The sequence below is a fragment of the Podarcis liolepis genome (assembly GCF_965112155.1).
Source record: "Podarcis liolepis genome assembly, chromosome: 2".
Lineage (NCBI taxonomy): Eukaryota > Metazoa > Chordata > Lepidosauria > Squamata > Lacertidae > Podarcis > Podarcis liolepis.
In genome coordinates this window covers 4,152,579-4,179,981 of record NC_139555.1, presented here as the reverse complement: position 1 = coordinate 4,179,981, position 27,403 = coordinate 4,152,579, and the positions used below count along the sequence as shown (strand labels likewise).

General features: G+C 43.4%; 1 protein-coding gene and 1 long non-coding RNA gene across 12 annotated transcripts in view; one reads left to right on the top strand and one right to left on the bottom strand.

Annotated features, from left to right (window-relative positions):
- R3HDM2 (R3H domain containing 2) overlaps positions 1-27,403 on the top strand; it is a 130,644-nt gene that overhangs the window by 51,065 nt on the left and 52,176 nt on the right. For all 11 annotated transcript variants that reach the window (XM_083486309.1, XM_083486308.1, XM_083486313.1 and 8 more), the window contains exons 2-6: positions 17,368-17,564; positions 19,341-19,382; positions 22,597-22,683; positions 24,245-24,371; positions 25,769-25,847. In XM_083486309.1, coding sequence (XP_083342435.1) covers positions 17,400-17,564; positions 19,341-19,382; positions 22,597-22,683; positions 24,245-24,371; positions 25,769-25,847 — 500 coding nt within the window. In that variant the 5' untranslated portion in view covers positions 17,368-17,399. The remainder of the gene's footprint in view (positions 1-17,367; positions 17,565-19,340; positions 19,383-22,596; positions 22,684-24,244; positions 24,372-25,768; positions 25,848-27,403) is intronic.
- LOC310699169 lies at positions 1,109-2,843 on the bottom strand. Its single transcript, XR_014521961.1, has 2 exons — positions 2,628-2,843; positions 1,109-1,866 (listed from the first exon to the last, which is right to left on the bottom strand). It is a non-coding gene; the product is annotated as an uncharacterized lncRNA (long non-coding RNA).

Here is a 27,403-nt window from a genome sequence, read left to right as displayed (position 1 = left end):
TTCATGCTCATAGCAAAATCTCCAACCTTGCTGCACGATTTTTAATGTGGATGCCTGCCTGTTCCTAATGGCTAGACAGAAAAGGGTTCTCTCCAGGCTTTTGCGTCATCAGAAGGGGAAGCCCTTGCTTTCTTTTGGTGCATCCCTTAAATGGGAGGAGTATGAAAACGGGGGAGGGAAAAACAGTGAGCCCTTGTATAACCGTTCATCAAACCTTGAGAATAAATGGAGAATGCATAGAAAAAAGGTATCCTGATTGTTCCCCTCTTTTTTTAACCTCCATATGGGTTTGCAGGAAGAAGGGGAGAGAAACAAGATGCAATAAAGCAGGCTGCAGAATAAGTCGCTAAATTCTTCCATGTCATTCTGTATTCCTGATTTATTTCAGAACATGAATAGTATCAAGACCCTTTAAAAAATAATGCAGAATATGTGGCCATGCACTCCTCTTTTTCTTGTGGATTTGCAATTCTGTCCTTGGAAAAGATATTAGAGCTGTGCCAGCTGATATGTCTTAATTACAATTAGATCTTAAGATTTGCCTTGTCAGGCATCACATCTGAACAACTACAGTTTTGTCAGTTTCCTGTTGGGAGATAAGAATTTCCATGTTGGAGCAACCAAAGATATGTCTATCCTGGCACTCCCGCCACCTTTTTAAAAATAATGGTTAGCTAGATGACTCAAATAAATGCACAAGCGGAGCATGATTAACATTATTTTATTATGTATTTTGTATACTCATTTTGTATTTTTCTGTTCTGAACAGGCCTGAGATCTTTGAATGGTGGTATACATACACAGTCAGTACATACATACATGTAGTAGTGGGACTCAGTTACATTCGTAAAGATAAAGCGCTTTATATGCGTTATTTCACTGTGACACCAGATGGCACTGTGGGGTCCCGTCTTTTGCCTACAGGATTTCCCTCTATGAAGTTTACAACACGTTTAACTGAATCGCTTCTTTGTTGTGTCTAGATCCAGCCTTAGTATCCTGTTTATTTTCATATTGATTTTTCTAGCAGTGGTGGCTGATAACTGGTGGAAGGTATTCATAGCTGCTTCTTAAAACTACACCTAAAATGATTCCTGAGTGTAGCCCCTCACAACATATTGTCCTAAAGAAAACCATAAGTTATATAATGTTTTCAGTGTAGCCATATGGGCAGTGACTTGGCTGGCATCCTGACTGTATGTGTCTAGAACGAAAGCAGCTTACCCTTCAAATGTGACATTGACAAATTGCCATCTAATGACCACCGAGGATGTGGCATACTATCTGAAGCAGCCTTCCTGATGATAAACGTTTGAGGACCCCCCCCCCCCCAATCTACTGTGGCATCATTCCTAAATGTCTGTGACTGCCACATCTCATCCTGGTAGTTACAAAAGTGGATGCCCATGTTTATTTCACAAGCCATTCCCTCTGACAGTGGAAGTTTCTCTCCTTGTTTTCCTGCAAAGGACTACAGACAATGTAATTTCCATTACAGGTATTTCCACTAGAGTAACAGGAGTTGCAGTCCAATGAGATTGCTTGAGACAGGTGCTTGGGCCTAGTGCTGAGTTGGATAAGGTCGCGCAGCAGTAGCTCATGAGTGCTTCTGTCAGTGGCTCTTCCAAATATTGTGTAATGTCTAAAAACAGTTTTCTCAGGCTTACACTGGATTCCATGGCAACATTCATCCCTTGCATTTTTTCTGTTTTAGCCTTTCTTTAGTTAAACCTTGATGAGATAGCTGCTAATACCTTACTGATGTGGCACTCATTCTCCTCCTCCTCCTCCTCGCTTTTCTCAATAAGTGTGAAGCCGCTCCACCAAAAAAGGTGTGTGCAATAAAGTAGTATTGTAGTTGCCAACCTCTTCTAAGGAACGAAATGGATATACTGTATGAGCAGCAGTTTGATGTAGTGGTTAGTGTGAGGGAATAGGGCCTGGGAGACCTGGATTCTGATCCCTGCTCTGTCATGAAGCGCACAGGGTGATGTGGGTCTGATCACTTTATCTCAGCCTAACTTGCCTCACAGGTGTTTCTGAGGATAAAATGGGGGCAGAGAGCGCCATGCATGTGCCACATTGAGCTTATTGCAGGAAAGGCAGGATGTCAATGTAAGAATGAATAGAACAGTGCAGACTGGCCTGATCTACATATGCAACTGAAAGAGATAGGAGAACGGACTGCACCACTTTGTACCACAGGTACGAAATCACATTTTTGAAAGATATGTCTTTCTGTAAAACAGAACTAAAACCCATTTTAATTAAGGAGCAAGCTAGATTAGAATCTCTATCTCTGATGTGTTGGCTCTAAACCTGTATTTTTAAAAAACACTGGGAGCATTCCCCCCCCCCCATCTCCTAATGCTACACACATAGACCAGGCCGTTAATTATTGTTGTTATTATTCATTTCTATACCACTTTATGTTTTTAAGAAAAAAACCTTAGTGTGGTTTACAACACATTAAAACTTCAAATATATGTGTCTGTGTGTGTGTGTGTGTGTGTGTGTGTGTGTGTGAGAGAGAGAGAGAGAGAGAGAGAGAGAGTTCCTCTCCTGCCTTATAATATTAAAATTGAAGATCATCCAGTTAAATTGATGGGCAGCAAGTTCAAGCATACTGTGAAACTCACTGCCACAAGATCCGGTGGGGGCCACTGGCTTAGGTGGCTTCAAGAGAAGACCAGACAAATTCAAGGTGATGGCCATCTGGAGCTTCCATGTTCAGAGGCAGCTCTGAAGGCCACTTGCTGGGGACCTGTTGCCCTGACAACCAGAGGTGAAGATGTCATGGCAACAATAGAAACATGAGGTAACACTTTGAGATGCTAGGCTAGGCCAACTTCTGCAGCTGTACCACTGGAGTGGGTGGGCTGGCAGCTTGACTCAGTGGATTTAACAGCATAAAGCTGGACTTGAATTCCCCCCTTCAGGAGTTCACCCATAGCCCTCTGTACTGGCCATTGGAAACTGCTTCCAATATACAGCTCTTGCTTTGTCGTATGAAACTGCATCCATGCTACATGTATATAATTGTGTGGTGAATGAACATCTTTGTATGTCTCTCACTATGTTTATGTAGGTGCTTAAATCCCTGGACATTATTGCAGATTCACCACTATCGGTTGTCAGCATGAGATTGTTGGCTGGTTGTTAACCAATAGTTGCCTGAGTTTACATTGGCTGGATCTAGACACATCAAAGAAGTGCTTCAGAAAAATGCAGTGTAACCTTTATACAGTCATACCTCGGGTTAAATATGCTTCAGGTGGAGCGCTTTCGGGTCGTGCTCCGGGTTACTTCCGGGTTTCGCTGCTCGTGCATGCGCAGACCGTCAAAATGACATCACACACATGCACGGAAGTGGCGAATCGCGACCCGCGCACACGGGTTTCGTTTGCTTCAGGATGTGAACGGGGATCTGGAACAGATCCCGTTCGTATCCAGAGGTACCACTGTAATGAGAAATCATGTTGGCAAAAGTAGAACTCCACAGCGCCATCTGGTGTCACAGTGTTATATTGCATATAAAACGCATACAAAACACTTTTTCTTTACCAATCTTGCTGCGTTCCTAGTCAGCAACTTTCCTCTCTGTCCTTTTTCTCTACTTACGCTCTGCCTTTCTGATACCATTGGTGATGCTGTGTCACAAGAGAGAGATTTAGGCAAGCAGTTCCAATGATGTGGGGATATTATGAGCAACAAGGTGACATCTGTCTTGATTTGTCGAGCTTGCAAACTCTGCTCGCTTGGCACGACTGTTCACTGTGAGTTATGTCATGAAAATCCAGCCAGCCAAGTGAAATCCTTGGTGGCAATAATTTTAATCCCTTTGGTGGATTTGTTTTGTCACTGGCTGCTGTACTAATTAGAGGTGCTGATTGCACCTGTATGCCAGAAGACCTCTGGGCTGCTTTCTCTCTCTCAAGCTATCCAAGCTATTAGCATTCTAACAGCTGCTCTGAGAACAGAGTGTGAAGTGACCGTCTAGCCACTGTAATGTCTGAGAAAATCTCTTCTTCCTCAGTTATGTACTCGGCACAAAGATGGATACAAGATATTCCAGCATTATCTAGATAAAAGGAAGCCATGCTCCACTTAATGAGAATGGAGCAGAGGTGATATTCTTGTAGGGATGAGAATGAATGGATTCTTGTTCCTTTACTCAGTCTTTGTTTTGGATTCAGTTTCATGTGCCCTGAGGGGATCCTGCAGTTTTTCTAGTGCAGAATGAACCCCTAGCATTTTAAATAATTCATTTGTTAGGAAGAACTTGGAGTAGGGAGGAGGAAGAGAATAGAAAGGGCTCATCTCAGAAAATAAAGTTTATTTAAAAGTGTGAGACAGACTTCCCTAAAAAGGGTGGGGGGGGGGGGGAAGCCAGCTACCCTGCATGTCTTTTAAGTTTATTTTAAAATACCCCCACTTGCATGGGTCTACAAATATTAGCTAACCTTGATTGTGATAAAATTAGCATCCAAACTGCCAAAAGACGGGAATTGATGAAATGGAATTCAGGTTACAATACTTGAAATACAACTCAAGTAATGATTTCTCAGTGTCTGAATAATTTTGTCAAGCCTTGAAAGCCCCAGTACTTGTTTGCCTCTGGCTGATTGGAGTCACTGCCCGCTGGAGTGTTGGTTTCTTGAGGAAGCTGAGCCCAGTGGTTCTCAAAGCTCAGTAAGATGCTTTAACCACCGAAATCAATACATATTAGCACATGTGAAGATTGCCCCATAAGGAAGCTTTCCATTGTAGGCTCTGAGGTTTTAAAACACTTTAAAATCACAGAATATGTTTTGTGTAATTCTGAGGAGAGAGATGCTTGGTCATCATTCGAAAGCTGCAGGTCTCCCACCTTCTAAGCGGATTTTTGAAATGTAGATTGGCTCTCAATGTGATGAAAAGTTCCTGAAATGAGTCAAGCCACGTTCCCAACCCCCATATTCATACATAGTACAGTGGTACCCCGCAAGACGAACGCCTCGGAAGACGAAAAACTCGCTAGAAGGAGGAGTTTTTCGTTTTCTTAGCCGCTTCGCAAGACGCATTTCCCTATGGGCTTGCTTCGCAAAATGAAGCTTGCCCCGCAAGCTCCGGGGATAGCGGGGAAGCTCAGCGCGTCTTCCCCGCTGTCCCCGGACCTCTTTTGAAGCAAGGGGCGGCGGGGAGAAGATCGCTTCTCCCCGTTGCCAGCCCCGCAATCTCCAGGGACAGAGGGGAAGGCGTGCACGCCTTCCCCTCTCTCCCCGGACCCCTTTTGAACCAAGGGGCGGCAACGGGGAGAAGCGATTCTCCCCACTGCCCCTTCCCTTGCTTTAAAACAGGTCCGGGGACAGAGGGGAAGGCGCGCGGCGCTTCCCCTCTGTCCCCGGACGGTCTCCATAGGAACGCATTGATTGATTTTCAATGCATTCCTATGGGAAACCGTGCTTCGCAAGACAAAAAACTCGCAAGAAGAAAAAACTTGCGGAACGAATTAATTTCATCTTGCGAGGCACCACTGTATATACTTATATACTGTGGAGTTTCCTTTCAGCCATTGACAGGATTTATTATATTTAAGAGCTGTCCCATAATGTAACATTCCCTGGGAGTTGCGCAAGCTCTCCGCTTATAGAGCGTGAATTGTATGCAATTTAATTCCTGTTTGGAACTCAATGTTTGTTGCTGCATTGTGATCTTGGAATGTTTGTACACTGTATATTTTTGTTATTAAATATTATCCATATTTGTGTATACTGTATATTTTGGTTTATAGTGACTTGTTTGTCTTTGTAATTTATTTTATGGTGGTACTGTAATAGCCAGCAAATTTTTTTTGTCGCGTTAACAAGCTTGAGTTCCAGCACGCACAAGAGAACTCCAGAAAACGAAAGCACCAATAGAAGCTATTACACATAGGGTTTGTTTGTTTGTAGGTGTGTTTTTCTTTTTTCTTTTTATTATTAAAACAACAACAACACTACTGGCACCTGAGGACTGAAGACAGAGCTGTGAGCAGTGTGCTGTAATGGCTCATGCCTGCCAGTTTAAACAGCTGTGGCATTCCTCAGCACCCGTGACACTTGTGGTTGGGGTGAGCATGTAGGCGGCTGGATGAGAGGAAAGATGAGCAGGTTGTTCCCATCAGTGGCATTTAGTTACTTACTGTAGGTCCCTGGAAAATTGCATTGTGGGCCCAAAACAACAAAATGGGTCAAGCACGCATTATTTTCTTTTGGGTCAGCTATGTTTGTTCTGAGAATTGGTTTCCTCTCTTCTTTGCTCCCACCACGATCTGAACAGGCTTCTCTACATTGGGTTAGTAGATAGCATGATTTTGCTTTGCATTGGGATACTAAATCTGTTGTTTTCTGACAAGTGAAGCACCCTGCTTGTTTTGAAATTGTGTTGCATGATAGACATATGCAGCAGGTTTTGGTTTTTAAAAAAGAAACCTTCAAATTAATAATAATAATCATAATCATAATCATAATCATAATCATAATCATAATCATAATCATCATAATAAAAAATAATTAATAATATAGTGGTACCTCGGTTTAAGAACAGCCCTGTTTATGAACTATTTGGTATACGAACTCCGCAAAACCAGAAGTAGTGTTCCGGTTAGCGAAAATTACCTCGGTCTACGAATGGAAGCCGAACAGTGGAAAGGCACCGGTGGTGGGAGGCCTGATTAGGGAAAGCGCTAAGAACGGCTTTGGCTTAAAAACGGACTTCCGGAACGGAGTAAGTTCATAAACCAAGGTACCACTGTAATAAACTTGTCTTGTTGCTTGTAGCGATGGAGCCTGTTGCCATGGAGGCATGATTCAGATTGGTTGACCCAGAGGCCAGTGTGCAAATAGAGAACAAGAACATCGTCATTTAACCTTGCAGAATGGTCTAATTTAGTGAGATGTGACGTTAATGCCAAAACCTTGTGCAGAGTTGTAGAACTGAGGTATTAGCATTTGCTCCTACTACTGTGAATTTTTGTTTTGGAAAGAACTGAGACAAAAGCCGTGTTTTCTGCCGCCTCTGGTTTGCCCCCCCCCCTTTCCAAAGCTGGGAAGTGTGCTGGCTTAGCATTACGTGCAAACCAGTACCTGTGTCTTCTTTGCTCTGAACAAACTGCCAAGATGAAGCCGCAATCCTCAGTTCGGATATTGTGGAAAACCAAACTTGTTTCATTTATTATTTGTGCTTACATCCTGCTTGTTTCCAAATGGCCCAAGGTGTGCTACCTAAACACCACAGTTAAAAATATATATAATATACATTAGAATAATAAAAACCATTAACACACATGCATGCTGCCAACATCAGAATATCAAAACACAGAACTGCAGTGTAAAGAAATGTGTCCTGACCAGTTTTTGGAAGTGTACAGTGATAGATCAAGACACACCTCAGAGGGGAGGTCACTTGAAAAAATGCCCTTTCATGCGCTGTAGTCGTAGCACTACAAGCAGGCCCTCCCTTGCTGATCATAACTCCCAGGCAAAGTTGATATGGGAGGAGGTACTCCTTCAGATGTTTTGGGCCCAAGTTATATAGGGCTTTATGTATCAATATTAACTGCCTCAAATTCAGTTTGGCAGTGAATTGGCAACCAGTACAAATCTTTCAACCAGCGTAATATGTGTCTGGTCAGAGATGATCAGCAGCAGCCTTGCTGTTGCACTCTGCACTAGTAGCAGCTTCAAACTGTTTTCAAGGGCAGCCCCACATAGACCTGATTGCAATAGTCCGAAGTGAAATTGCCAGAGCATGAATTATTGTGACCACAATATCCTATCCAGGAAGGGTCATAGTTGAAGAACCAGCCATAAGTGGAAATGGGCACTCTCAGGAGACCTAGATGGATCAAGGAGTACCCACAAGCTATGCATCTGTTCCTTCCAGGGGAGTGCAAACCCATCCGGAACTGGCAGTCCCCATGTTTCCTGAACTTGAGAACTTGCAACACATAGTACCTCTGTCTTATCTGGATTCAGTTTCAATTTATTGGTCCCCATACAGCTCATTGCCACGTCCAGGCAACAGACAAGTACCTGAACTGCCATTCCTGATTCAGATGAATTGGAGGGACAGAAGTGGGTGTCATCACCACTAATATCACTTCACTCCAAATCAGTGTTAGAAACGCAGCTACACATACTAAGCGCAAAATGGTTCCTTAAACCCAGGATACAGTTGCAAAAATGGTATGTCTACATGCCATTGTTGGGTAAGATGGCTCTAAAGTCTTACTTTTCAAATGAAGGACTGACTGTGATTGATCCTCAGTTAAACACCTGGCTAGTTCAGATGACAAACCTGAGCTAGCTTAAGAGCTTTGAGAACTTAAAGAAGAAAGGTCACTTGATCCAGGGACAGTCCACATATATACAGTGGTGCCCCGCAAGACGAATGCCTCGCAAGATGGAAAACTCGCTAGACGAAAGAGTTTTCCGTTCTGGAGGTGCTTCGCAAAACGAATTTCCTATGGGCTTGCTTCGCAAGACGACAATGTCTTGCGAGTTCCTGCTGGTTTTTTCCCTCCCCCCCCCATTTTTCTAAGCCGCTAAACCGCTTATCAGCTGATCCGATCAGCAGATAAGCCGCTAAAAGCCTCTAAAAGCCTCTAATAGCGCTAATCCGCTAATCCTTCAATGGGCTTGCTTCGCAAGACGAAAAAAAACGCTAGATGAAGAGAATCACAGAACGGATTCTTTTCGTCTTGCGAGGCACCACTGTATTGGCCTATTCTTACCTCTATTTCTTGATGGTGACACAGAACACCCATGATGTAAGAATATTCTTCACAACTGTGATCAGGACAGTGGGGTAAGTGAAGACTGGTCAACAGTATCAAAAGCTGCTGAGAAGTTGAGGAGAACCAAGAAGGCTGCACTCTCACTGGTGTTTTCCTGGCAAATGTCATGAACCAGGGTGACCAAGGGCAAGCTGAAATGCTTTTGCAGATGGAACAACTGGAAGAATGTGATGTTAAATTCCACTCTTTGTCTACCATGGACATCTACTTTGCTTAAGAATGGCTCTGGAAGCTGAAAATAAGCTGATGCTCTTAATATTCCAAGGACAGCTATGTGTGTAGGAATCTGGTTTCTAGAAATGGATAAGAGGATTCCTTTTGAATTCTCAGATAAAAAATAATAGTAAGATTGAACTTGATATAATTACTTTTGACCCCAAAGGGAGCCTTTTTATGACCACATGACAGAGAAAAGTTAGAGGAAAACTTCCTCGGCATCTTTATTTGTTTATTTGAAGTTTTCATATGGCAACCTTTGAGAGAATTAGCTACCCTCAGGAAGGAGGTCCTTGATGTTGACTGGATTACGTTTGTTAGCGTGCTCAACCTGGTTTTTGAAATCTGATTCAGATAGGGAGCAGGCTGCTGTTAGCTGTAGTGAATCTCAAGGAGAAAGCTTTATTTCCTTTCGTTAATCAGTTTCCGTGGGGACGGGTAAAATGATGGAACAATGCCAGCTTGGCTTCACTTCAGTCAATGCTTGATTTGTTGTGGGGGCAGGGAAAGTAGGGTCCCCCATAAACAAACCCATACATCTCAACCTCTGACTCTTCCCAATTTTAGCCAAATCATGCTCAGCCTCCCCAATAGCCTTTGAAAATGAAACTGATCTGTAGAAAAAACAACTTGAAAAAGAGACAATGCACGTATTTTTGTAAACTTAAGAAATCTTTAACAAAAATTATTATAAAAAAGCAGCAGCTAGGAGGGCATCACAGTAAGTAAGGGGACCTGTAATTCGAGCATTGGCTTCAGTGGGTCAAGCGGAAGAAACCCATTATTGTTTGGTGCTTCAAGATGCTGTGTCTGGCTTCTTCCACCTGGCTTAGCTCTTCAGACTTAATAGAAGACTCGGCATCTCTCCTCTGCTGCTCTCTGTGTGTGTGTTTCTGTGTGTGTTCTCCTTCCTTGACCCAGATTTTTAACGCGTAGCTTTCCTGATGATGTAGCTATATAATTTGTTTTATCTGCCTGGCGGAAAGTGATTGGCATAGCCTGCCTGTCCTCGTCGCCCACCTCCTTTTCTTCCTTCCTGAGCCCTGTGAACTTCTACTTCTCCGCAAGTCCTGCTTGCCACAGTGGATCATGTCAGCCGCCTCCTTGCTTACTCCCACGCTTGTCCCGAGGGAGCGCGGCTGATTCATTCACACAGAAAGGAAAACCTTCTGAGAAGGAGCCTTTTCTGTTCTCTTTAATGAGAAACTTCAGCGGAACACAGAATGCTGCTGCTTTTAGTTTGAATGCTGGGGGGAAATAATCCAGAGGGAGTTCATTGTATGTTTGATAGCTGTAAACATACTGACCAGCCTCTTGTGAATGGGGAACGTATTGAGTTAGCTCCTTCAGCTCTCTCCCACCAGGGGCGGGCAGGAAGTAACTGTCTTTGCGTCACTAAAAGCAAGCAAAGATACCACCCCTAGTACAATCACTTCAGTTTCAAAGCATTGAGTGGGGTCTGTGTGCGTGTGCTTAAAACCAGCCCCCGCTCGCGTGGGGAGGGCGTGAAGCCCGCAACCCCACCTCCTGGGGCAGGCCCGGAAGTGGCTTTGCATCTACAGGCCATGGAAGGTGACAAATGTTGGCCATTTCCCCTCCCTTGTGCAAAATAATCAACCTATGAAAAAGCTCTTTACTTTCAGAACTGCACCGAAGACTGAAGACTTCGTTTGTGTGTGTTTAAGTACTTGTTTGCTTAGAAGAATCCCTCGTCATAGTTTGTGGCACCCAAATAAATAAAGAATCCCTGCAACAGCTGGCTAATTTAGCAAAAATTAAAAGCCAGTAGGAAGCTGTTATCCTCTGTTATTCTCTTTCACAAAGGGAGGGGAATTTTGTGGGGCGGTTGAAGGCCCCAAGATTGCTCCCTCATGGGCGCCTCACCCGCCATTCTGTCTGTACCACTGGCACTGAAGTGGCACTGGCATCGGTGCTGATTTCTGGTGAGATCTCATGGAGTGTGAGAGATCTTGCAAGATTTTGGTGAGATTTGCTGGAAATTGGTGCTGAATTGGTGCTTTTCCACTGGCAGGGCAGGCAGCCTGACAGTGAGGTGGCACTTCCCATTTTGTCTCAAGTGGCAAAAACAGTACATGCTGCCCCCTGATGTCTGGCAGCAGTGAGGCCACTTTAGCTAGTGGTGGTAGAGATGCAATCAGCAAGTCAACCTGTGCGTTATGTTCTGAAAGAAGCAAAGATCACCAGTGCCGAAGCAATGATTCTTCAACATCAACTTTGTTGGACTGGTCATGTTGTTCAGATGCCTGATTATCGTCTTCCAAAGCAACTACTCTATTTCCAACTTAAGAATGGAAATTGAAATACTAGTGAACATCAAAAGAGTTTTAAAGATGCTCTTAAGATAAATCTAAAAAAAATGTAGTATAAGCACTGATAACTGGGAAACACTGGCCTGCCTGTGAGCGCTCCAGTTGGAGAACAGCCTTTACCAAAGGTGTCATGGACGAACTCAGGATGAAAGGGAGAAATGAACTAAGAGGAAGACACATTTTGGAAAATCCTTAAAGCTGCAAAGTCAAGAGAACCATTAACAGTAGAGCTAAATGGTTAAATTGCTGTCTTAGGGGTTGTTTCTAAAAGTCTGGAACGAATTTATCCATTTTGCATTACTTTCTATGAGAAAGTGTGCCTTGGTTTTGGAACGCTTTGGTTTTGGAATGGACTTCCATAACGGATTAAGTTTGAGAACCAAGATACCACTGTATTCCAAGTGTGGTCTGACTAAGGCAGAATAGAGTGGTACTATTACTTCCTCAGATCTGGACACTACTGTTGATGCAGCCTAGAATAGCATTAGGTTTTTTTGCAGCTGCATCACACTGTTGACTCATGTTCAGTTTGTGGTCTACCAAGACCCATAGATTCTTTTCACATGTACTGCTAGTAAGCCAGGTGTTCCCTATCTTATATTTGTGCACCTGGTTCCTCCTGCCTAAGTTCAGAACCTTACAGAATGGGGCTGGAGGAAGGAGCCAATTCAGTAGTCTATTGCAGAGCAGGAGACACAGCCCCTGCTCTTTCTTCTTCTCTATCAGCGTCTGTGGCTACCTCAAGCCTCTCCCCTTCACCATCACTCTTTGCTGATGATTCCTCGCTGGCCCACCAGTCTGAACCTGGATCAAAGCTCCCTTCCCTCTCAGGTGTCTCCTGGGCCACTGGCTGCCACCACTCTTCCTCGTCCAGCCAGTCACTGACAGGGTCTCTGTTTGTCTTGAAGTCCTACTCTCTTAACTCATTAATGGCTAATCTAGACATGCCTCCCTATGGTAATTGTCTGGAAATCAGACTTTGGTTAATAATTGGTAATTCTATATTGTTAATTCCCAGGCCAGTAGCTGCAAAACAAGCAATAATGTGTGTTCAGTGCTCAGCAGCAGTACAAATTAAAAGTTTTACAATTTACAAATTACAGTTTTTATGGTCTGTTTCAGCATTTTGCAATTTTTCAATATATTGGTTGATAACGATTTTGACCTAGCAATACGCAGCAATATATTGCTCCTCTTGTGAGGGAGAGCAGGGCAGCTGATTTCAAGGCACCACTGATATTGCATGATGATTTCAGCCAATAACACTGCTGATCTGAGCGGCCTTCCCTCATGCTGAGGGAAAACCAGGCAGCCAGTTGTGAGGCGCTGCCTTCCCCTCAGGCTGATGGAGAACAGGGCAGCTGATCGCCCTCACTTCAAGGCACTACCTTCACCTGGCAATGAGGTGGAGCAGCTTTTTTGTCAGCAGGAAAGCAGCAGCTGCCACAGTGGACATGCATCTTCACTGGCTGCCCTGGAGACATCATTGGATTTCTCTACAGGAAATAGATTTCTCTACAGGAAATAGATTAATCCTGCGAACCAACTCATCATTCCTTCCAAAGGTACTTTCACAATTCCATTGCCAACAGAAACTGATCCTTCTGTCATTTGGCTTTTTTCCGGTGCATCAATCAGTAGACATGACAGTCCTTTGATGCTTAGTAAACATGGAAGGTCCACATTCATCGTACACCATCCATATGTTGGACCAGCTTGCTCTTTACCTCCTTTCTTCCTCCCTTGATGGGGAGTATCATCTACTGCCCATGCTAGATGGCTAAAAGGATCCATCTTGTTGGCTTATGTTTCCCTCCACCTACACGAATGAAGGCTCATTTGACCAGGCCTACAGCCTTCTCCCTAAATGCCCCTCTACAAGAGATTGTCAGAGCACCCATACCATTGCCACATCCCGCAATCCTTTATCATTACATAATTGACACATTTTTGCCTCAGCTGAGGCTGCCTTTGGCAGGAGGGCATTATAGTATGTCCTTCCAGCCATCTAAATAGCAGTTTTCTATTTGTCCCACCCTTCATGGGTCTGTAGGCTTCTGTACATCCCAATCTGTTCACAGCTTTTACGGGGTCTCCAGAAACGGCCTGTATGCTTAGCATGAAAAGTATTTCATAACATCTAAAATTTCATTTTAACGTGTTGCCAATTTTGCACATAAGTCTCTTGAAAAAAGGCTGTTATACTTATCGTGAAAGGTATTTCTGGGTCCTGTAAAGCTGATTCCAGATCCCACCTAGGCCGTTAGCAGCTGATTTTCCTCCATCATTCTACTGTACCAGGGAGTCTCAGTGAATCTTTTAGGCAACATTTTCCTGTTGAATGCTGGCTCCCACTCTATACGAATACCAAATCTCATCATCGCTTCCTGGCTTGTAATCTAAAAAACTGAGGGAGGAAGGAGCGAGGAGCTGAGATACAAGCTTCCGGTTTGAATTGTTTGTTTATTATTGCAAGCTTGCAATGTTGCCTATTGACTGCCAGGCAGCACCAGACCCAATCTGCCCAATCTGGTGGCAGCTTTTTATGGGATCCAGAAATACCTTTTACGGTAAGTATAATGGCCTTTTTTCAAGAGACCTATGTGCAAAATTGACAACACATTAAAGTAAAATTTTGATCTGCACGTGGTAGTTTCTACTCAGGTGATTCAAAAAAGGAGTTTTGAGGGAGGCTGGTGAAAATATGTGGTCGTGGTGGGGACTCAGCTTTTGCATAAATGGTCTTAGGTGCCTCTGTTAGATGCCTTATGCCTGAAGAGCATCTCACCTTGTTCTTGGTGCATATTATGATGCTGCTAAGTAAACATCTGTCAAAATTACTAATGTTTCTTTGTGTCCCTTGTGATCTCATGCTGTAAACTGGCATGTCTTTATATAAACATACCAAGTTGATATTATGGCACTTGATCTGGAAAACGGCTTTCTTAAACACAAATAGGTGAAAGCAGTAGTGTTAAGAACAAATTCCTTAAAGAAGGGATTGCCATAATCCAATTAAATGCAGGGAAGGGCGTAACAAAACTGTGGGAGACTATGGTTTGCATCCCTATACAGATGTTTGCTCATTTAATGGCTGACTTTAAATTACGTACTTAAACCTTGCATGCTTCTCTTTCAGTAGGCCTTTCCCAGACTGAAATAAAATTTGAGTTCCAGTTCCTGAAATGCATAGCTTGGCTGTGTCTTTGTTCCTCATGGGGAAGATGGTTTTCTTCACCATCCCCTTATTTATTTCTTAATTTATTATTTATTTAAAATCATTTCTGAACCACGTCATATTTCAAAAGGAATCTTTAAGTGATTTACAGGTCTTAAATAATGAAACAGAACATGGCAAAATAGCAAAATAACGATCCACATTGAATGCAGTGTAATTAGCAGGAGAGTGGCATAATTACAACATATTTTTTATAGAAAGTTCATTTCTGTTACATTGCATACCTTCTGTTCTAGAGCACTGAGAAATTGCTCATAATTATGATGAGTTACATGTGTAGCTTGTGTGTTGTAAGGACACCTGTACTTTGGGTTGGCAGAGTGCATTTCTATGGCACACACCTGTGGGATCCCTCTCAGTGAACCAGGCTACCCAGTGTTGGGTAGGGGACCTGTGGCAAAAATATGCCCTTTGTTCGTTCCATGGATGGGTAGAGCCCAAATTCCCTATAAAGAGACGGAGTCGGGAAACATGAAAGTAGGCACAACCAGACTTTATTTCTAAAACAGTGCTGAGTGGTCAATTCCCTGGGCTATCGCTCCAAGAGGACTGACCCAGAGGTTTGGGTGGTGCTCTTCTCTTTTACACAAGACTACACAAAGACCTGACACAGGTGCAGAAAACTACATATTGGCAAAAAGCAGTTAGAAGCGGTCTGGGCACATTAGGTAGGTATAAGCAGTTTAAACAGGTTTTGGCCAGTTCTATGATGTTCAAGGTAAAAAAGAGAGAGATTGTATTGCTATACCATATATAGTCGTACCTTGGAAGTCAAATGGAATCCGTTCTGGAAGTCCGTTCGATTTCCAAAACCAAAGTGTGGCTTCTGATTGGTTGCAGGAAGCTCCTGCAGCCAATCAGAAGCTGCGGAAACCTCGTCGGACATTCAGGTTCCAAAAGAACATTCGCAAACAGGAATAATCACTTCGGGCTTTGCGGCGTTTGGGAGCCAAAACATCTGAGTTCCAGGGTGTTCGGAATCCCAAGGTACGACTGTATAGGCATTCTGGTCTAACACATTCTTGAAGGGTTCATGTGCAGGTTATCATGGCTTTACTTCAGTTAAGTGAGCAGATACAGAAAGGCAAAGGCTAGTGGATAGATACACAAGTAGAACTACAAAGATCCATTTTAATGCAAGAGACCAGGCGGGGGTAGTAGGTTTTGTCTTCATGAGAAGAGTGTCACCAAATACAACACTTTGCTAGGCATTTGTATGCGGGGAAGTAAGCATTCATTTACTGGTGATATAGTTCAGAGGTGCCTTCACACACAGTGGCAGAGGGAGGCAAAACCTACCTATGCCCCTGGTGAGCAAAGCCATTGAGGGCCGGCATAAATGAGTTTTTGTGTTTAATATTACTGGTTTTTAAAACAAAAATAGCTGCCATGGTGGTGCTCAGCTGGAACTGGAGTGAGTGGAGAAGTTGAGCTTGGCTTCCCCCCACTGCCACTGTAATCTTGATGAAGATGGCCTCCTCCAGTCCACTGCTATTTGCATTGTGAAGGAAGCTCTCACTGGGAATGATGCAGTTAGCAGCTTGGACCCCTGGGCACCCACTTGAGGGGTGCCTCAGGGCTCTGTACTCTCCTCCATGCTGTATGAGAGATCATCAGGGGAGTTGGGCTGGGTGTACACCAATATGTGGATGATACCCAGCTCTACCTCTCGAAGGCAGTGAACGTCCTGTGTGAGTGTCCAGAGGTGGTTGGGGGGCAAACAGATTGTCCTGACAAAACATGCAGATTTGAGGGTAAACCATATACAGCACGGGTCTGCCCTTGTGGCTCGTTGGAAGTTGAAACTGCTCTACATGTACTATTACGTTGCCGTCTTTACATTTGACTTTTATTACACCTGTTTTGCAAAAGTCCAGGAAAGTATCGGAACACCATAGTTTAAAACTACTGCTAGAGGACAAGAATCCCAAGACTACATTAAATGTAGCCAAATTCTGTGTGTCTGCAATCAATCGCAGGAAGCAAGTGGTATCCCATAATGACCAAACCCCTAAATGTTAACTACAGGGAGCACGCTAATAATTAATTTTAATTTTTATATTTAAATCCTTGTTATATTCATATTGTCCTTTGTATTTCTGATATTTTTATTATTATTACTTTTTATGATCTGCGATATTGTGTGTGTTGCGGCTGGTCTGTGACCGTATTAATAAATTCATTCATTCATTGTCCTGACAAGACAGAAGTACTGTTTCTGGGGGACAGTGGGCAGGTGTGGGGGACTCCCTGGTCCTGAATGGGGTAACTGCCCCTAGCTCCCTCACATTTTGCTTGCCTTCTCTCCCCTGCTATTTGTAAGGCCTCATTGGACAGCCACTTTGCTTTCTTGCATTTCCTTTTCATTGCTGCCTCCTGTATAATGTTATGCGCCTCCATCCATAGTTCTTCAGGCACTCTGTCCACTAAATCGAAATCCTTAAACCTGTTCCTCACTTCCACTGTGTATTCATTAGGGATTTGATTTAGATTGTGTTGTGTTGTCAGGAATGCATCTGACCCCCTTCCAGCAGATTACAGAAAGAGATATGAAAAGTGTAGTGTCAGATCTTCAGTAACATGAAGAAGGACTCTAGAGACAAGATCCTGAGCAAGTATAGCTTCAGTATGTGACAAAGAGCAAGGAAACAGGGAATTCTGTTTAAAAATGAAAAGGGAAAGAGGGAATGGGAAAACAAAACAAAAAAAGAGAACCCTTTATTCTTGGATGCACTGACCTCCATCCCTTCTGTCCCCACCTGCAGGTGTCCATCACTAACGCTATACTGTGCTGAAGATGTCTAACAGCAACACAACACAGGAGACACTGGAGATAATGAAAGAATTGGAAAAGAAAGTGATTGAGGAATCTGTGAACAAAAACAAATTTGTATCCAGGTCACCAAGCAAAGAGGAAGTTGAGAAGGATGGGGAGGAGAGTAGTACACGGCAAGAATCACAGGTAATTGGAGGAAGATCTTTCATGTATACCAACAGACCCATCAAAGCCCAATGCTAACTGGCAGTAGATCTTGGACTCCCTATTACAGAATATCAGGCAGAGGTCCTTTTTGGCCCTTTTGTTAAGTTCACTTAATTAGGGGTTCCAGCAGTTCTGGACTTCCGCAGTACCATATTCTACCACCAAATTACTCATTAATCTCAGCATGGTGCAAACCTGGTACTGTTAGAGAAAGAGCCATGGTAATCAGTGGTGAGGTTCTTGTCATGCTGCCATATCTAGTGGTACCTCGAGTTACAAATGCCTCAGGTTACAAACTCTGCTAACCTGGAAGAGTTACCTTGAGTTGAGAACTTTGCCCCAGGATGAGAACGGAAATTGTGTTCCGGCAGCGCAGCGGCAGCAAGAGGCCCCATTAGCGAAAGCACGCCTCAGGTTAAGAACAGTTTCAGGTTAAGAACAGACCTCCAGAATGAATTAAGTTCATAACTAGAGGTACCACTGTACTTTGCTGGATCATTTTAGGAAATCTTTTCCAGGCCAGTGTTGCTGCTTCTGCTGCTGCTGCTGCTGCTGCTACTGCTGCTGCTATTATTAATTAGTTTTGTATACTGCCCTCCATCCAAAGATCACAGGGCGGTTCACATGTTGCTGCCCTCCAAACTTATTGTGGAGGAGGCACATGAAGAAAGACCTCAGATGATAATTGCAGGGTCTGGGTCAGTTCGTATGAGGAGAGGTGATTCTTGTTTCTTTTTTTCTACCCCATCACATAAATGAGTCCTATGGACTTCTTACAGTACAATCCACCCAGAAGTAAGTCTTTGAGTTCAGTGAGACTTACTCCCAGATAAGTGTGTGTAGAATTGCTGATTTAGTGTGGCTATGATGGCTTCATCTCTTCAGTATTTAAAAAAAGAGTGGGACATGGACCCAGGAAGATGTTCAAGCCACTTTATATTGCAGACACACAAATCCTGCTCCAAAGAAACACAGAAGGCATAGCAATTAACAGGCAGATACCTGCTCCAGGGGTTGTGGCAGTCTAAAGTTAAGCAGTGAAAAGAGAGAACTGAGGGGATGAGCAAGAGAGATATGGACAAATGCATTTTTATACACCTAGACATCACTTTGGAGAGAAGCGTGAAATTTGCAAAAACTTCACAGAAAAAGATGAGCTTTGAGATGTATTTGTAGGCCCCAAGCCCAAGAGACTCAGTGGCTTAGACCACAGCGCCACCCGCATCCCTTGTAGGAGAGAGAAAGGACACCATGATTTCAACAGACCTCAATTGTAGGCGTCCTTTTAAATCCATGAAATTGGATGGTTAAACTGGACTTGACCACACAATGTTTCTCTTGCATTTTATTTCCTTATTTTATCTTTAGATGGTTATGGCAGTTTCCTGCCATAGCTGGTTTTGGTCCTTTGCAAAATGTATGCAGAATTGACGTGCTTGCATTAGATTCTTGCAAGATAATATATGGCATGGACTTCTGCTAGCACAGTGGGACTCCCCCCTCACCCCTGTGCCTGCCCAGATTGCCTAGGAGTGTGTGTCAGGAGAACCCCCAGAAAAAGGTGTGGGGAGAGGAGAGAACATTGTTTCCAGCAAGCTGAAATGCTTGCGTTGATGGAACAATTTCCATACTGTTACATTTAATTCCTCCCAATGTGTTGTGATTCCCCCCTCCCTAATCTTACATCTCATAGAATGCACAACGGGAGTGATTTTTCCACCATTGTTCCTCCTCTCCTTTTTTCTGTTGTTGCAGAGGCGGACCTCCAATCATGGGCATGCTAGAAAAAGAGCCAAGGTAAGATACTGTTGATTTCTTTTTACCAGGTGATGCTGCAGCAAGAACTTACATGACTCTGATCTTTCTGCAGTCATTCTTGGCATTGTATATATAATCTTTATTGTGGTCCAACGACCCATAACATGGATTCAGAATAAAATACAGATTCATATAGACAACCCCCCCCCCCCCCCCCGGGAAGGGAGACCGAAGTGTTATTTGTTTAGTCATGGGTTTGTTGATCTTTGATTTCTATGACTACTGAAAGAAACTTTGCCATGGCTGCTGTGATATCATTGGACTTGTCCTCCAGAAGATACTTGGTATAGTAGGCTTCAGATTGACTCAGCCAGTTTGCCAATAGTGGTTTAATCAATATTTCGCAATGCAATAAAATATGCCTCATACAGTCGACGTCCTGAGAGCATACACAGATCCTATTTTGATAAGGGATGCCTCTCAGTCTGCCATTTAGCACTTCTGATGGGAATACATTTAATCTGGCTTTGGTGGAAAGACACTGATACGTGGATACAGACAAATTTCTAAGATATGCAGGTGTCTGAAAATTGAACCCATAGTGAGTTCCTACTGCTAATGGGCCACAGAGATTGAGATCGGTGATCACTATGTGATATGTCCCAGAGCCTTCGCCTCAGAGATTCAAGGGCGGTATCATAGCCCAGATGGTACAGGAGAGAAGGTGACATACCAAGCCAAGTGGCTTTTCTAACCATAATATTCGTCCATGAGCTGGTAAACTCCTCGTTGTTTAGGTATGGAAGTTATCCCTTCCCTAGGCCAAAGACTGAGATCTTGAGCCAGTATCTTAGGGCAGCCCACCATGCTTTAGTTGCTAAAGGACATTCACCTGTTTCTAAAAATATTATTGCATTTGGAACACAGTTTGGAACTTGTAGGAGGGACCGGAGAAACTTTGCCTGGAAGCCTTCGAACCTGGAGCCATTGAACCAGACTTTTGAGGCATAGAGGAGTTGAGAGACAGATTTCACATTAAGTACCCTAAATGGCTGATGGAACATAATGGCCTCCCCTTGTATAAAAGAATTGAAGTATAGCCAGTTTGGTTACCTCCACCTTTTGATAGGTGGTCTGATCCTTGGCATTGAGTCCCAGAATCTCTCATTCCTATCAGTGCTCCAGATATGACTCTTCTTGCTCCTTTATCCCATATCTTCTTGCTTTTCACTGTTCATCGCTTGTGCTTAATGGTTAACCAGTTAAGACCTCAGCATGGCAAAGAGGTTGCCCTTTACTCCTAGGTTTCATTGTGATTTTTAATATCAGCTGAGCATGGCCTCTGAATCACAATACATGCTGCAGGGGCCAAGGGGCTACAGGCACTGCTCTCATTGACTGCTTCACGGCTATGAAACTGCCTCCTCTTGTAAACTCGGTGAAACCTGTGTATCTTGTGGAAGCCATGCACAATATTTAGCCTAGAAAAGAGGAGACAGAGATATGATGGCCGCCTTCAAATATATAAAGGGCTGTCACATGGAAGATGGCATAAGCTTGCTTTCTCCTGCTCAGGAGGGTAGGACTCAAGGCAGTGTTTTCAAGTTACAAGAAAGGAGATTCCGATTAAACACCAGGGAGAACTTTCTAACAGTAAGAGTAGTTAGACTGTGCAATGGACTCCCTTGGAAGGTGGTGGACTCTCCTGCATTAGAAGTTTTAAAGCAGAGGTTGAATGGCCATCTGTCATGGACGCTTCAGTTGAAATTCCGGCATTTCAGGGGGTTGGGCTAGATGACCCTTGGGGTCCATCTGAGCTCTGCAGTTCTATGGAAAACTCTTATCTCTGGTCTGGCTTTAAGTGTCCAGACCTGATCATCTCACTGAGGTGATAAACCTGTGTCTTGACTTGTACAACTTCTACACTGCGAGTGAGAGTTCACATGCTTAATTTCCCCTCTGTACAAAACATTTCCCTGCACATAGAGAGGTAAAATGTTAAGGAGAAGGGAGGTACTAGAATCCTTTATTTTCTATGGAGCAGCATTTGCTCACAATTGCAGACCAAAACCAGCAAAGCCCAGGTGGTGGTTTATTGCTTTACTAAGACCTAGTATGGAGGGACGTGGGTGGCGCTGTGGGTTAAACCACAGAGCCTAGGATTTGCCGATCAGAAAGCCGGCGGTTCGAATCCCCGCGACGGGGTGAGCTCCCGTTGCTCGGTCCCTGCTCCTGCCAACCTAGCAGTTCGAAAGCACGTCAAAGTGCAAGTAGATAAATAGGTACCGCTCTGGCGGGAAGGTAAACGACGTTTCCGTGCGCTGCTCTGGTTCACCAGAAGCGGCTTAGTCATGCTGGCCACATGACCCGGAAGCTGTACACCGGCTCCCTCGGCCAATAAAGCGAGATGAGCGCCGCAACCCCTGAGTCGGCCATGACTGGACCTAATGATCAGGGGTCCCTTTACCTTTAAGACCTAGTATTAGTTCAGAGTTTGTGTTTATAGTATTTGTAATTTGTATCTGCCCCAAATCTTTTGAGATTAAACTGCTATGGCACTGTTCTTTTTCTTCCATTTGATTCTCTTATGCCCTTGTCATATGCACCTTTAGCTTTCCTTTATTATATTGGAGATAATATCTTAACTATGGTTCCTAGACCATATTTAACCATGACTACTTCTGTTCAAGTAAAATACTTTTGTGTTGCCACATTCACACTCTCTTACTTGCAGGTCCATTCACCAAACAGTCTGAGACAGACATTTATTTTAAGCATTTTCTTTAAATGCTACTATAGTAGATCACCCAGAATAACTACGTTTGTCAAGAAGGCAGCAGTTTAATGACAGGCTTTCAATTAAGGCAGGAAGAAGTTAGTCATTCCTTTTTGTCACTTACCATCAGTGGTTTAACAGTCAGCCGATTATTTAATGGGTTGGTTAGCTTCAGAGAAGCCCTATCAATGTATATGACCTTCACGTCACTGTGTTAGCAGAGGCTAAGTACCTCCACAGGTGGCAGATTTGAATCTCTATCAAGCATGTTAAGGGCGAAAAAAATCATTATGCACTTGGTATCTTCTGCTTGACTGCTTTGCCATGTGTTACTACTGGACAAAACATAATTGCATTTCTCATTAGTATAGAGCTAACTTAATTAGCATTAGTTGAACAGCAGCTCATTCATATATTGAAAGGGAATTCTAGCTGCCTGTGTCTTACTACAGATTCCCCCCCCCCCTCCTTTTGCAGTCAAATTCAAAGCTGAAGCTAGTCAGGAGCCTGGCTGTATGTGAAGAGTCTTCTAGCCCCTTTGTGGATGGGACATTGGACACCCAGGTAAGCCTAGTTGTAGTCACATCACTTTTCCAGCCACGGGAGAGACTGCTTTCAGTGATGATTTTTCTTAATAGTTCTGATCAAGGTTGAAAGCTTAGGAAAGTTTCAAGCCTTTAAAAGAAAAATGACAGTCCTGGTTAAATTGTATATTTGTTATCTGGATGCAGTAAGCCCACAACTTGTGCATGTTTAACTTGTGCACATTCAGCTTTATGTGCATGGCAAATAATAATAAATAAATAAAAATAAAAAGGGAGCAGGGTTCTGGGAAAAATGACTTTGGCAATCCCCCCAATGACTTTTGACTACACTCCATTTTGACTTTAGGCGCGGTCCCCGGAATGCAAACCCAGCGTAAGTTGCAGGCTTACTGTATGCTAGTGTCTGTGCTTTCATAGCAAACCTCTGTTCTGATTTACTGTCTCCCAAGTCTAAAAAGCATACCTTCTTATATGAGCTCCTATTGAAACATAGCATATTCGAGCCATCAGATCAAAACCATAAAAAGTCAAATTCAGACAAGGTTTTCAGGGTGTATTAAAGAAGCTTTTCATCTTCTAGTGATACCAAACTATACCTATGATCAGATCACTGTAGGGGATTTTAACCTCAAAGCCATAAGATAGCAGCAAACCGCACCCATAGCATGCATTTATATGGCAGAGCCACACCTAGTTCAGATTGTATATAGTGAGCTGCAATCTAAGAACAGGAGCAAACAAGGTGCCAGAGACAGCTGTGGTTAGAATCTCAGACTAGTGATTGGGAGACCAGTGTTCCAACCCCCCCCCCCAGCCATGAAGCTCACTGGTTAAGCTTGGGCCAGTTGCTGCCTCTCAGCCCAACCTACCTTGGATTAAATGGGGAGGGAGAGAGCCATTTACACCACCCTGTCTGTGTTCCTTGGAGAAAAAGGTGGGGTATAAATGCAACAAATGAGCAACAGAAATATACCTGCCACAAGGGCTTGCAATAATAGTACAGATTAGTTAAGTGAGCCATGCCACATTGTAGGCAGGAAGACAAAAATCGACAGGGTTTCTTACTGACCTGGCAAAACCCCCCCACTTCCTGAATATCATCAGTTACCTACAATCTAATGCATTCTATTTTGGGGGGTAATGTCATGTTTGGAGAGGAGAGGGGACGCAGGTGGACTAAAAGGACATTTTATCCACTGCAATCAACCTTTTAACTTAAGAACAGGTTCATAGCATAAAAATCATAACTCCACATAAATCACACGAGCAAGCATGTAGCCACATGTTGCACAGGGAGGCAAAAATCACCCAGGGGGACAAGAAGGGAGAGTCCTCTTGCACTCAGATCCTGCTTGCTGATTTCCCACAGGCAACTATTTAGCCACTGTGAGAACAGGATGATGGACTAGATGGGCCACTGGCCTAATCCTGCAAGCTCTTCTTATATTCTTAGCCATTCTACCCAGAAGTAAAATTTCTTATTGGAATCAAATTGGTCATCATACCATATTTCCACCTTTTGTTGGTTGCGAAACATCAGCTCTGAGGCCTTCAAAGTGTGGATTTTCTCCTGTTGCTAGGATATCATACAGTTGCACGTCAGCTGCCCCTCTGACAAGGAAGATGACAAGTCTGCAAAAGATGTCCCCGAAAAAGAAGAAAAAGAGAAAAATAAGGAGAAGGCACCCAAGAAAATGCTATCTAGAGGTAAGACAGCCTCAGTTCTGGAATGAACTTGGTTTCTGTGGGCAAAGATGAGCAGTAGTTTCTGTTTCCCTATTTACCAGAGGTCTGGGACTTTCTTTTCAGTTTGTGCATTCAAGCTGACCACATGACAAGGGGAAAGGAGTATTACAATATTATATGTCAACCTCTGTCTGTCTGTCTAATAAGGGCATCTGCCACAACTTTTCAGGAATGGATTTCCAGTCTGTATCACAAAGATGAGGAACCTGTGGCACTCCAGCTGTTATTGGATTCCCATTCCTATCAGCCTCAGCCTGCAGGGCAAATAGAGAGGGGTGGATGATAGCAGAAGTCTAGGAACACCTGGAGAGCCAAGGTTTTCCCATCCCCACTGATTCACATTTGCATGTGTCCACCTGTAAGTTTATTCAATTCCATTCCGTTTTCATGTTAAGCTACAATAAAAAAAATCTGCAGAAAATTGCATTTAAGTATATATTTCAACAATTATTTTAAACATATCTTTGAAAGTACGCATCTTTATACAGTGGTACCTCAGGTAACAGATGCTTCAGATTACAGATGCTTCAGGTTACAGACTCTGCTAACCCAGAAATAGTACCTCGGGTTAAGAACTTTGCTTCAGGATGAGAACAGAAATAGAGTTGCAGCGGTGTGGCAGCAGCGGGAGGCCCTATTAGCTAAAGTGGTGCCTCAGGTTAAGAACAGTTTCAGGTTAAGAATGGACCTCTGGAAGGAGTTCAGTTCTTAACCCAAGGTACCACTGTATATACATGCGTTACAGGCAATGGTTGACTCAGTCCACATCAATTCATATTATAATTTGCAAAGATCAAATGTCCTTGGTCTCCTTAGCACTCTGAATTTTTTTGCTGACATGGGCACAGGTTGACTACTAATGAAAATCTTGAGAAAACAGTCATTACACACCTTAACTGCTCAGACAAGTCTTTAATTAATTACTTTTTCCTTTCTGGTCCACATTCTGTTCCACAAAGCAGTGCTTGTTGTAAATTTAAGAAGTTCTCCTTCTGAGATTTGTGCAAAGCCAGTAATCTTGTCAGGTACAATAATTTAGCATATGATTGTTCAGGCAGTAGAACAAGCAGCTAAAGGGTGGGTAAGAAATCAATATATTTGAAGGTTCTGGGGTGGTAACTTTGCCCTCAAATATGGCCTGTTGCTCTTTCAAAGTGCTAGAGTTATGTCCTACAAATGGTCTTTCCACCATTGACTCCAAAGGAAGCCATGGCTGTGGTGATGGCAGAGGCAGCCGTTAACTTGGTCCTTCCAACACTGTCAGAACCGGTTTTATATTCTAGCTTGTTTTGACTCCATGGATATTCTCCCTGTGAGCATGGCATTTCTTGAGTATGTTGCTGTTTTCTTTGTTATAGATTCCAGCCAGGAATACACAGACTCCACTGGAATAGATTTGCATGAATTTTTAGTGAGTACACTGAAGAAAAACCCAAGGTAGGTTCCTCTGTGGTTATGTGGCAGATTTGCAAGTGGGAATAAGGAGGTGTTCCTGCAAGCTTGCATGGTTAAGGAGAAAGGATGGGAGAGGGAACAGAAAGTATCAGCAACTGTTGGAATCTATGGTGGTGGTGGTGGTGGCAGCAGCTGCATAGTGGAGGTAGGCAAGCAGCTATCAATGGGCTCTTTAACTCATGAGATGTGGGAAGTTTAAGAGCACTAATTGAGAATCCTCTAGAATGCACTCTGTCCAGCCTTGCTAGCCACAAAGGCGCATGTGATGGGATGTTAATATCTTACTTTCCAGCATCTTGAGCATAAAGTGGCCATGGTGAGGCCTTGGAATGAGCAGGCTGTTCAGTGGTTTTGGGGTCCAGACCCTGTCTCAGCATGTGACATTCTTAGGCAGCACCTCATTAGGATACCTTCTCTGGGGTTTCCTTTAAAATTAATTTTCTCTCAGTGCTCTGACCTGCCTGACAACTGGTTCTAGCCATGAGTAAGAGATTAAAGAGGGTCCAAGCTCAGAGAGTGAGAAAGTATCCAGTGGGCTCTCTGGGCTGGAGATGGGGAACCTGAGTCCCCCCACATTTCTGAACTTCAACTCCCATCACCCCTGACTATTGGCTATACTCTTGCTAGGGCTGAGGTATGTTGGAGTCCAACTAGAAGGCCACAAGTTCCTTATCCCTGGTCTAGTCGCCGTCGTATTCTTCTTCTTCCTATTACTACTTATTTATTACATTTATATATCATCTTTATCTGCTGAGGATCTGAAAGTGGTGCCCGTTGTTCTCCCCCGCATTTCATCCTCACAACAACCTTGTGAAGTAAGTTAGGCGAAGAGATGGAGACTGGCCCAGGAACACCCAGTGAGCTTCATGGCTAAGTTGGGATGTGAATCCTGCTCTCCCAGTGCTAGTCCAACACTCTTAACCATTACACCACACTGGCTCAAACCCCTGTGGAATTATGTTTAAACAAATATTTAATACTTAGCCCTGTTGTTATGTGGAGACTGTAGTGGTCTCCCATCCAATATCCACTTTGCTTCAATAACTATGCAATATTCACTGGACCCCTTGGAGTATCCTACAAGATTGGAATAATTCTAGCATTGCAGTTACAGATAGATAGCTGTGTTGGTCTGCCATAGTCAAAATAAAAAAATTCCTTCCTTCCAGTAGCACCTTAAAGACCAACTAAGTTAGTTCTTGGTATGAGCTTTCGTGTGCATGCACACTTCTTCAGATACACACATTGCAGACTAGTCTAGCATTGCAGACTAACAAAACAGATGCATTTATATACCGTGCATAAGAAAAGAAAGAGAAAAAATGTGGAATGAGTTAGTCAGGAAGGAATCTTAACAGCTCTAAAAACCACCTATAAATAGCTTCCAAATACTTCTCTGTAAAGTGCCTCCTGCCATCTCACTAATAAACAATGTCAAAACGGAATGCCAGTCATTGCCTATGTTCTGATGTACTGTTTCTGTTCAATAATACAAGCACAATGAGAGCCCATGGGATATTGTGCTTCTAGAAGCGTAA